Source organism: Elephantulus edwardii, unplaced genomic scaffold (genome assembly GCF_000299155.1).
Source record: "Elephantulus edwardii isolate Elephantulus edwardi_28Jun2011 unplaced genomic scaffold, EleEdw1.0 scaffold00033, whole genome shotgun sequence".
NCBI lineage: Eukaryota > Metazoa > Chordata > Mammalia > Macroscelidea > Macroscelididae > Elephantulus > Elephantulus edwardii.
The window spans coordinates 13545229-13557137 of record NW_006399783.1 but is presented as its reverse complement, the minus strand read 5'-3'; the positions used below and the strand labels follow the sequence as shown (position 1 = coordinate 13557137).

Sequence of the window (11909 nt, the reverse complement as noted above, 5' to 3'; positions counted from 1 at the left end):
GACTGGGATAATTGGGATGGGAGTGTCAGAGACAGTGCGATTGGCACAGGACAGAACGGAGTTTAGGGCTGTTGTACGTAGGGTCGCTATGAGTCACAGGCGACTCGACGGCACATAACAACAACAACACTGAAGTGACTGATTGAGGCTATGATTATCAGTGGGTAAAACTCACAGGATGAGAGGTGGAAAGAATTTATAATTGGAGACAAAGCTGTCAACACCAGAACACACTGACCACTGCAGCATCACTAGAACAGCCAGGCAGACATTGTGCACCCCTGACGGGAGGCAATCACAGTATCCAGCACTCTCCAAGGAGTACCTGCACCAAAACTGCTGAATTGAATCACGCATTCATCACTAACTTCCATTTTAGTGGCATTACAGAATCAGGGGATCAAATGAAAAGGCAGGTTTTTCTGGTTCTAAGCCAATGAAAAAATCCTTCCACTACACCACAATCTGAAGATCCTCGGAGGCAAACGAAAACTGCAACTTTTAAGACCAATTTTCAGAAAGCATCTGTCTCCCTTTTTCTAGCCAAAGTATTTAAAAATATTCTTAATTTTCAATCTACCAGCCATTTAGAGCTCCCAGAACTCAGAATGACAAGTATAAACAGTCATTTTTCTGATCTGTGTCTGAAAGACTTCACACAAACTTGATTTTGTGTAACAGAAATGCTGAAGAGAATCTCATGGGTAACCCTTGGCCTAAATTCCTCATTTATGTCTGCTGTTCATCATACCTGCTTTCAGTAGCATTTGTTAAAATGGTTGTAGAATTCTAAGTCAAAGTCAAGGCAAATTCTAGCTAACTGAAAAAACTGAAAGGTCAAGACTTGCATTTACCTCAATGACAGCACTGCGAAGCACAACGTCTTCTTCAAGGCCAGTGATACTTGAGATACCAGATGGTGTCATTTTTCAACTGTGGTCCAAAGAGAGGGTTGAGCTGGGCCAGAATTGCAATCAGCCAACTAAAAGAATGGGGGAGAAAAATAACATTAAGTGTTGAAATCAAGCTAGAACTTGATCATTTGCAATTAGGATGAAAAATGTACTTCGGCAAAATAAAGTCAAATTTATTCTGGTCACATCAAACCCCTTTAATATGCTCAAACGTTATCAAACATACAATGCCAATGGAGAATGTCTTATAAGGATTCATTCTATAGAACATTCCCCATCTTCATTTACAGGGTTATTCACAAATATCAAAACAAAGTGATATTTTTTCACCTTAATCTCCTTTCCAAGCAGTGAAGATATTCTGAATTTATATGATGCCTTTATCTCAATATATTTTTACATAATCTCAACTCATCACCATTTTAATTTTCAAGCTCAAGAAATACGTCTATAAACCATTCTCCAAATGCTGAGGCCCACAACCCAATTTTACGAATATGTTGTTAGGTGCTGTTGAGGTGAGTACAACTTACAGCGAACTTAGGAACAACAGATCTGAACCCTGTTCTATCCTTCCTGACACACAACAGCCGACTGCAGCAGTCACTGCATCAATCGACCTGGTCGAGGGTCTTCCTCTCCTTTGCTGATCCTCTACCCTTCCCAGCATCATGTCCTTCTACAAGGAATAGCCCCTCCTAGCAAGTATGTGAGGTGAAGCCTCACCATTCTTGCCTCCAAAGAGCACTCAAGCTGCACCATCTCTAAGACATAACTCCTGGCCGTTATGTCTCCTGGCCGTCCATGTAATGTTCAGTGCTCTTCTCCAACACCACTGCTCTAAGGCATCAATTCTTCTGTCATCCATATTCACTGTCCAGCTCTCAGATGCACAGCAAGTGATCGAAAAGACTATGGCCTGAGTCAGACACGATTTAGTCTCCAAACTGACATCATTACTCTTCAATAATTTGGAGAGGTCCCTAACTGCAAACTTTCCCAACGCAATACACCTCTTTATTTTCTGACTGCTGGTAATAGGTGAAGTTGCTAACAGTTTCAATCTCTTTCTCCATCCATCATGATGTTGCCTACCAGCCCAAATGGGAAGAATCTTTGTTTTCTTGACAACGAGATGCAATCCAGATTGAAGGCTGCATTCCTTGATCTTCGGCAATATTTATCAACATAACGAAAGTTAATTTTTAGTCCATTATCTTCCCATTAGACTATAAAATCAGAAGCCCTTTCTCCAACCACCATCACCACTGAAACATGTAACATCTTCTGAACACTAGTGGAGCTGAAACAAGATATTTATTTAATGTCTTCTGCCTACTTTGGAACCCAAGTAACTAATCCTATTATGGACTAATTATAGAGCGAGTGCAGTTATGCTTTATCTCCTATGCTTAGAAATTTAAAATTCCACACAGGCAAAATTAGCTTTCAAATTTTTGTATATTTTTACTGTCAACTGTGTTGATTCCAACTCATGGTGATACACTGTGTTACGGAGAAGAACTGCTCCACAGTTGGCTGTGGTCTTAACAAAGACATTTCTTTCTTCAGTGGTATTTCAGGGTAAGTGAAAACTTCCAGCATTTAACTTAGCTGCTGAGTACATACCATCTGTACCACCTAGGAATCTCAAATTTTTGTACACGCTCACGAAGTTCCAAATAATTAAGCATTAAGTTGTTAAGCAAATGGTTAGAAGTTTGCCTACTAACCACTCCTCCAGAGGAAGTTGTGGCAGTCTGTAGTGCTAAAGATGCACCCTTGGATACGCTATGGGGCAGTTCTACTCAATTCTTTTAGGGTCAATATGAGTGCAATCAACTTGATGGCAATGGGTTTTGGTTTACTGCAGTTCTTATGCCCACTGAAATCTGAGAATCACTGAAACAGGCCAAAACCAAGAACAAAAGACAGCATGCAGCTGTCCAGCCATTAAACTTTCCATGTTTTAATTAACAAATATTTACTCAGTACCTACTAGATTCCAAACCCCTAGGACACAGTGGAGAAGATGAAACATCACTGCTCACACACAGATTACAAGACAAAACATTGGTGGGTAAAGAAAAGTGCTATAAAAGGAAACAAAGCAGAGGGGAAGGGCAGAGGATGATGGGGAAGAGCAGGCACTACTTTAGACTGGTTACAGAATGTCTCTCTAATGATCTGCTCCAATGAGCGGACACCTTAATCAAAGAGAATATGCACTAGGAAGATCTTCTGTTTCAATGTACAGAAACCTCAATGAAACTGAATAAACAGTACTTTCAATATATATTAGCTGATCAGAACTCTTCAAAATTGACTAGAACTAACTGCTCTCAGTTTTGCAAGGAAGAGAGAGGGAATACATAAGGCAAATGTCTACTTACTGATCAGGGAGAATGAGTCTCAGTAAAATAATTAAATACTGACATCTTTTCTGCATTGAATATATAGGGAATTGCTCTCTAAGGAAAAGGAGGTATATTGATAAAAGTGCTTTCTTAAAATTACAGGACTTTAAATTTCCCTACAAAAAAAAATAAAGAAAACTGTCGAAACCAAATCAAGTAACTAGTTGATTGGATCACTTTTCTTCCATTTGCTATCATTTGCTATCATTTTTACAGTAGTAACTTTTCCAACTGAAAGATCAAACAATTGATTCTGATCACCAGTGAACAAAATTCCTGGAGAAGCAGCCAACCCCACACCAGAAAACTTGTGCCGTAAAAAAAAAAGCACATGCCAATTCTATCCCTTCAGAAACACACACACACACACACACACACACTCTCACTCACTCACTCTCTCCCCCACCCCACCCCCCCAAACCACAAGTGGTACTGTGACAGGAAACATGACACCTGAGGAAATCAGGCCAAAATAGATACCTCAAGCTGACTCATTTTATAAACAAGAATTCAGATAAGATTCTCTGATTTGTCCACAGAACTAGAATATTAAACACACATACAAACTAAGATTTGTAGCTAAGATCCAATTATCTAGCTGAGTATATATATATATGTGTATATATATATATATATATATATATATATATAGAGAGAAACAGAGAGAGAGAGAGAGAGAGAGAGAGAGAGAGAGAGAGAGAGAGTCTAGCTCAGGCAGATAAATTGAAACGCTCTGTGACTGCAGTGAACACAAATGGTGCAGAGCTAAGAGTCATGGAAAATTCCACACAAACCCAGGATTTCCCCAACCCCAGTAGGCAATGCAAGCTGACTGCAACAACAGTCGTCCGTATTTTCATGAGGCCCAGAGACAACCACCCAGTGCTTAGAAATACTAAATTTAAAAGATGTTAGCACCTAAATTATCATGTCTCCTTTCTTCCCAAAAATACGTATCCAGATAAACTCCATCTCCCAGCCTTCACATCGTATTTTATAGCTGTTGCTCTCAGCCTCGGCTGCAATTACAATCATCCAAAGGCTTGTAAAAAATACTCATGTTCATTTCACTTCAGATAGTATTTTATTTTGGTCTCCCAAGATGCAGTTAGGGAAACTGAGGTATAAAGAGGCAAAATTATTTATCTATGGTCTCAATACTAATTAAATGCCAGTAAATCTTACACTAGAAATTAATCTAGAAATAGTATTCACACCACAGAAAGTTACCTAATGAAATATGAGAACATTTCAAGAGGCTTTCATTCAGCTAAAACGAAATTGTTTTGAGGTTAAGCAAACAGACGACTCACTAGCTGATTACTGTTTATACATTTAAGTCACAAGTCTTTGGGAACTCAGATAACGAAAATATCCAGAAGAAGCAAGACCACTTTACTTGCTCAGGTCAGTATCAAGAAACTTTTCAGAATGTAATTGTATATGCTATTTTTAATGTTTCAAATCAAAGAAGACTAAAAACTCAAGGAAACCACAATAAACTACAGGTAAAGAAAATTCATTGAAAAAAACTCCAGGTATACCAATTTTCAATTTCACAAAGGAATTTTCCTCTAACCACCTCAGTTCTTTGCTTGCTCTTCTGACTACAGTTTGACTTAAAATTTCCCTTTAAAGTTGATAAACACGATGGAGAATTGGAAGGAGAAAAAAAATTCACTCTGAATTGATGGAAGTGGGTGGAGGAAGGTATCATATTCCAATGAATCTATTACTTCATGTGTCCAAGAAAAGGGAACTAAATGTACCCTTTATTATTTGCCCAAACAGTTCCACATGTCTCCATAACCTGAACTCTAGCCTAATAACAAAACATCTGATATTATTCAAACTACAGCTATGGTGCTGTGACACCTTTCAGAGAACTAAAAAGGCTAGAATAGGCCATGCTTCTTATTTTAAAGAAATCAAAGACTTGGAAGCTTTGCTGTTGCTGTTCCACACCATCCAGTCAATTCCAAACCATGAACTACCACACATGGTTTCCAAAGCTCTAATCTTTATGGAAGGAGCTCTGGTGGCTTAGTGGTAAGGAACTGCGGTGCCAGCACAAAGGTATGCAGTTAGAATTTACCAGCTGCTCTGCAAGAGAAAGAAAGGCAATCTCCTGTGCAATTTACAGCCTCTGAAAATGAGCAGAGGGTGAGCTATGAGTCAGTTCCAACTCGATGCCATTAACAAGACTAATTTATGGGAGAAGATTGCTAGGTCTTTTCTCCAGAAGTACGGCTAGTATGTTGCAAATGCCTGCCTTTCAGTTAGTAGTTGTATACTTAAATATTATACCACTATAGGGACACTGTGGTTGTGTACCACAGAGTCAGAATTGATGCACAGCTGATACTCCAGCGGGTTTTCAGAGGCAGTTAACCACACGGGAGACTGCCCATCTTTCTCCTGCAGAGTATCTGGTGGTCTTGAGTCACATGCCTTTGGGGTTACAGCACAGCTTCTTGCCACTAGGCCACCAGAGCTACCTATAGGGAGATTAGTACACCACACTACATCAAAGCTAGTGCAGGAAAGGGGCTCAGACACTCAAGTCCCATCACGGAGGGGAGGGGCTCAGGGGTGGGTGTGGGGTAGGGTGGGGTATGAAGGATGAAACAATCAAGACCTTCGGAGGTCCCTGGTTATGCCACAGTCACTTAGCAGTGCCATACTCCTTGTCAGGCTCTAGGGTGCAAGGAAGAGCTGGTGAGAGGGCCTACATTCAAGGAGCCACTAACCTGGGGGAGATAAATCAAGGGCAGCAGGGAATGTGCTCTGGGAGAGCTCTGCATCAGTGTTTTTATGCTACAGACTCTTCCCCACCATCTACCATGAATTCAGCTCTTGGTTATTAGAATTCTTCAAGCGTAAAATATGCCCTCCCTACAGAAAAGACTATATATACCCAGCTCTTTCAAATCTTGCTTTGTTCTTTTGTTCCACATTCAGATAAGAGAACAGCGAACAAAGGCATGGGCTACTTCACATGATGCACAGATCCAGGGGGTGATGCTCTGTTTCCAGGTTGGAATGGGGAAGTCTTCTCTTCTGAGTCATCATCCCTCCAGCTAAGGTCATATTAGGAGCAATCGCTACCAGCAGGTTCCTTAGCAACAGCAGAACTGCAGGAGAGTGATCTGTCCTGTCTCCGCTGAGATGACCTCTGTGAAAAGTCTCACATCCCAATCCAGTGGCACAACTTCCAAGGGCGGAAACCTTATCAAATACTCCTAGAAAATCTGGGTTGGATTTTAACTCTAGACAAGTCAGATACTAGCAAAATGACTCCAGACAAGTGGCCTTAAATGCTGAGCCTCAAGGTATTAAGAATTAAGTAACATATGGAAAGTGTTTGGTGCAGTTACTGACAGAGGTTCGGTAAATATTAGCTATTCCTTTTCTTTCTATGAAAGTGAGACAGCTAAAAAATATATGTATTCAAGCCACAGAATGGAATACAATCTATTTACTTTATAAAGGAGTTTTTCATGTAGCACTGAGTCATTTCCCCCACTCCCACCCACTCTCTCCTACTGCAGTAGGCAGAATTCTAAGAGGTCTCCTCAAGACTCCCATCCCCCAGTGTACATATCCTGTGTAAACCATGAGACTGTGAACCTGATGGGATAGTCATTGCATGATGAGACTGTCACACGACTTTAAGTAAGGGTAATCATCCTAAGAGGACCTGACTTAATCAGGCAAACTCTTCTGAGGAAAAATATTTTAACTCTATGTGTCAGTTAGGAATTTATTTTCTCTCAGCTCCAAATGCATGCTTCAAAACATACTCTCTGATCAGAATTCCTTGAACTATTTCTCCTTTAAAGCAAGCATAATGATATGCTTTCTCAATAGGGAGTGCCCATGGGCTGGTGACTAAGGAGTAGGGTGTGAACATATTTCATGGAGCCCACCCAGCCTTGTACCCAGAATTCTTGCACCTTGCCTGCAATCACCCTGCCACAGCCCCAATGATGCTGGAAGCAGATATCACGCATACCCTGGGTGCTCCAAGGCCTCCTGCTCCCCCTGCACCAGGACTCTCACCACAGGACCTCACCACTGATCACTACTCCTCTATCTGTATCTCACAGGGAGACCTAGTGCTTTTACAACAACTCCAGACAAACTACGGCCCTGCCAAAAAGAGCGAGCCTTGCTATCCAAGGGGGCTAATCACATCTCCAGTGAGGTTTGAACCCCACCTAAACTTTTCCTTCCTTGGGGATTCTCTATCACCTTAACTAACTTACTGCCATCAAGTTAGAATCAACTCATAGTTGACCCACCATTGGGTTTCTGAGGCTATAAATCAATCACATGGGAGGAGAATGACCACCTTTCTCCCTTGGAGCCACTGGTGGATTTGAACTAACAGAGAGGCATGGCCTCTGGGTTAGCAACATAACTCTCTGTAGTCTATGCTGCCAGAGTTCCTTTCCTTGGGGACTCTCCATCAGCCTTGGGATACCACATGCTGCTTTCTTAGCTCCAATGAACTAGCTCCAAATTACAATGACCTCATGTACAGTAGAATTAAATACTGCCCAGTCCTACATCATCTTCACCACTGCCAGCATGTTCAAGGTCATTGTTGTGGCTATGTCCAATTCATGTTACAGAGTCTCACATGCTATCCTTGTCCTCTACTTCTCCAAACATGATGTTCTCCTCAGGAAACTGATCCCCACTCCACCTCCTCCAATAATGTGCTCAAAGCAAGTGAGTCAGACAATATTCAGGGTACCATACAACTTTTCTTTATCTTTTAAAGATACTTTTTTTTATAAAATATAAGAAAGTGCATGTTAAACCACTGCTGTTTCACTTACAGAATGGTTTCTATGAGGCTTTTCATTGCTAGCTTTGAAGATGGGAGTCAGAAGTCATCACACGGCTAGGAATCTGGGGAGCCACTAGGGGCTTAGAGCAGCTCTCAATGGGCAGCCAGCAAGGAATGGGGATCTCAGTCCTACAATCACAAGGAACCGAATTCTGCCACAGGCATGTGAGCTTGAAAGAAGACCCCAAGCTCCAGATAGGAGAGCACAAATTGTTTTCCATTAAATTCAAGGGAACTATTTCTACTATAGACCTTTTACTACCATAAAAATATGCTGTCGTTTTGCCAGCTATAAATTTGAAATTTCTCTAATCTAAAAGGAATCACAGTAGAAGATCCTAGACAGACAACAGGGAAATGTGGAACTAAAAACCATAACAAATACTAGGCTTAGTGGTCTAGTAGAAACCAGTGGATCCCCTAGACTAAGTACCTTAGTTACATCTGAACCTTACCAGTGTGAACAAAAGTAATCAACGTGACTCAAGTTCCAGCCAAACAACAGACAAACAGACCTATTAGGCTAACAATATCACTAGGGAAGCATCTCACTCTTTAGAATGACAATCACATACATACAGTCGAAAGACAGGAAGGGGTATGATAGAAGGATTAATGGAAATGAAATCACAGGGAGGAAGTGAGAAGGGTGCCCTATAAACTCAAGGATCCTAATGGGGAACATTGGAAAAGATTAAGAAGAGGCTTCAGATGATGCGTATCTCTCAGAGGAAAGTTAATTCAGAATTTAACATTATAGTTTTTGTTAAAAGGCTCAGACTTTCAAATGAAACACTAGAAAGACCATATCTTAGCAAAGAACTCATACCAATCTAAGGGTAAAAGTGAAATAAATCTATCCCAACAAAATATAATACTAAGCTAGGGAGCTCTTGTGGCCTAGTGGCAAGAAGTTGCGCTGTAATCCTGAAGGCGTGCAGTTTTAATCCACCAGAAGCTCTGCTGGAGAAGATGGGGGCAATCTCCTCCTGTGCCAGTTAGATCTGATACGACGGTACATAACAAGGAGAAAAGAGAAAACAACAGCTAAGTCTCCACAAGTCTAACAATTTTACAAAATCTTGCAGTCCGAAATTGATCGAATATGAAGTCAAGAGGAATTAATGATAATTGGTAAAAGGAATGCAAAAGTTGCAAACAGTGAAGGAATAGCAGTCGGAAAGTATGGGCCAGGTGACAGAAAAGAGGATGGAAACAGAATGATCGAATTTTGAAAAACAAAAGGCAACTTTATTCATAGACTTCATTTGATGGGCTACAAAGTTTAGTAACTTTGTTCATGAGAACAAAACTTGGCCCTTTTCGGAGGAACAAAATAGAATAGGGAGTCTATACCATCTATAGTATCTAGGATTCAATTCTGGAAAAAAGATACATGCAAAGAATAAAAGAAAAAATGTGATCAACAGCAAAGAAAATAGAAATCAACAATAACTGATTTTAAGATACTGGGAATTCTAGGGTAGCTCTGGTGGCCTAGTGGCAAGAAGCTGCAACTACAATCCCAGAGGTGCACGGTTCGAATCCACCAGATGCTCTGCCGGGGAAGGAGGGGCAATTTCCTCCTGTACCAATCAGATCTAATTTGACAGTACACGCACACAAAAATAATAAAATTTAAAAAAAAATTTTTTTAAAAAGTGCTAGCTTCCCCAAAATATTTCTTTAAAAAAAAAAAAGATACTGGGAATTCTAAAAAGATAGCATTTGTAAACAGTTTAATGATAAGCTTGTGCACACAAAAATAATAAAATTTAAAAAAAAATTTTTAAAAAAAGTGCTAGCTTCCCCAAAATATTTCTTTAAAAAAAAAAAAAAGATACTGGGAATTCTAAAAAGATAGCATTTGTAAACAGTTTAATGATAAGCTTGCTGAACAAACCCAACCAAACCGAGCCCACTGCTGTCAAGTCTAGTCCAATTCATGGTGACTACACCAGCTTACTAAGAGAAAATCTTACTGGGAGTACACAGCATCATCTTTCCCCAAGGAAAGCTTGGAACATTTGAACCACCAACCAACCTTTCAGTCCGAAGTCCAACACTCAAACCATTACACTACCAGGACATAAGATTTTAAAACAGTCCAAACAAATGAATATACAGGAAATCTCAGAAGATAAATTAGGAAGATTGGTGATAGTAAAGGAAACAGTGAATTAAAATGAAGAAAGAAAAGAAATAATGTAATCTGAAGAAATGTGATTGGGAGGAAAGGAAAAACAGTCTTATATATATGTCATATACTCAGAAAATAGACTCCGATTACATATGTTGTTGTTGCGAGGTGCCATCGAGTTAAGTGTGACCCATAATGATGATTCTGCACGAGTCTGTTCCTGAGTCCACCCCGGCCTAGTTTGACTGCTGACATGAGCTTCTCCAAAGATTCCTTCCACAGATGTAGTCAATCTAACTCTTAAGCAGCCCAACAAATGAAATCTGTGAGTAAAGTTGCCGTTTGTTTTTCAAATTTCAATCATTCTATTTCCAGCCTCATTTCTGTCACTTAGTTCATACTTTCCAACTACTATTCCTTCATTGTTTCCAACTTTTGCATTCCTGTTACCAATTATCATTAATGCATCTTGACTTCATATTCAGTCAATTTTAGACCGCAAGATTCTGTGAAATTTTTCAATTTCTTCCTCTTTGGCTCTAGATGTAGGAGCAAGTATTTGAATACTAGTTGTATCAATAGATCTTCCTTGTATGGATAATATCCTGTTACTAACAACATTGTATTTCAGGATAGAAACTGAAATTGACTTTTTTTTTTACTATGAATATATTCTCCTGTTTTTCATTCTGTTTATCATACCATGTGATTATCTGATTCAAAATGGCCAAAACTAGTCCATCTTATCTCACTAATGCCTAGTAGTACACTGATGTTCATGTGTTCCATTTCATTTTTCACAATTTCTAGCGACATACATTCCATGTTCCAATTATTTTTCCTCATTTTGACTGACTTCTAATTTGTGTTCTACTACTAATACTATAACTATCAGTGTTCCTCTCCCATTCATGGGTTTCAGAGGGCTGTTATTTAAGAAGTAGATGGTCAATCCTGCTTCCTGTTGTGTACCATCAAGTTGGACCCAACTCGCAGTTGACCCTCCGGCAGTCACTCACACAGGAGGATACTAAAAATCAAAAGACAAACTGCATTGGGAAAGTCTGCTGTCAGGGACATCTCCAGAATACTGAAGAACAACTATGTCAGTCTATAGACTAAGGTGAGCCTGATCCAGCCCACAGTCTTCATAATTACATGCTATGTATCAGAAAGCTAGACAATGACTAGGGAGGATAGAAGAATTGATGCCTTTGAGCTGTGGTGCTGGAGAAGAGTACTGAATATACAAGGAGAACAAACAGATTCATCATGGAGAGGTGAAACCGGGTTGCTCCTTGGAGGCAAAGATTCTGAAGCTCCATCTGACATATTTTGGGCATGTTGCAAAGAGAGACCAGTCCTTGGAGAGGGGCATCATGCTTGGGAAGGTCGAGTGTCAGTGCAAGACCCTCAATGAAATGAATTGACTCAATGACTGAAGTGATGAAGGTGTGTCAGAGAAAAGGTTGACTCAGGATAGAGCAGGGTTAAAAGCTGTTGTACTTCACCAAAGAAGACATTCAGATGGCCAACAAGCACATGAAGAAATGTTTAAAATCCCTAGCTCTAAGAGAGAT

At 40.0% G+C, this 11909-nt stretch overlaps 1 protein-coding gene across 1 annotated transcript in view; it reads right to left on the bottom strand.

The window, feature by feature from the left end:
* ATP6V0E1 (ATPase, H+ transporting, lysosomal 9kDa, V0 subunit e1) overlaps positions 1-11909 on the bottom strand; it is a 67607-nt gene that overhangs the window by 20099 nt on the left and 35599 nt on the right. The window contains exon 3 of the mRNA XM_006884355.1: positions 855-982. Coding sequence (XP_006884417.1) covers positions 889-982 — 94 coding nt within the window. The 3' untranslated portion in view covers positions 855-888. The remainder of the gene's footprint in view (positions 1-854; positions 983-11909) is intronic.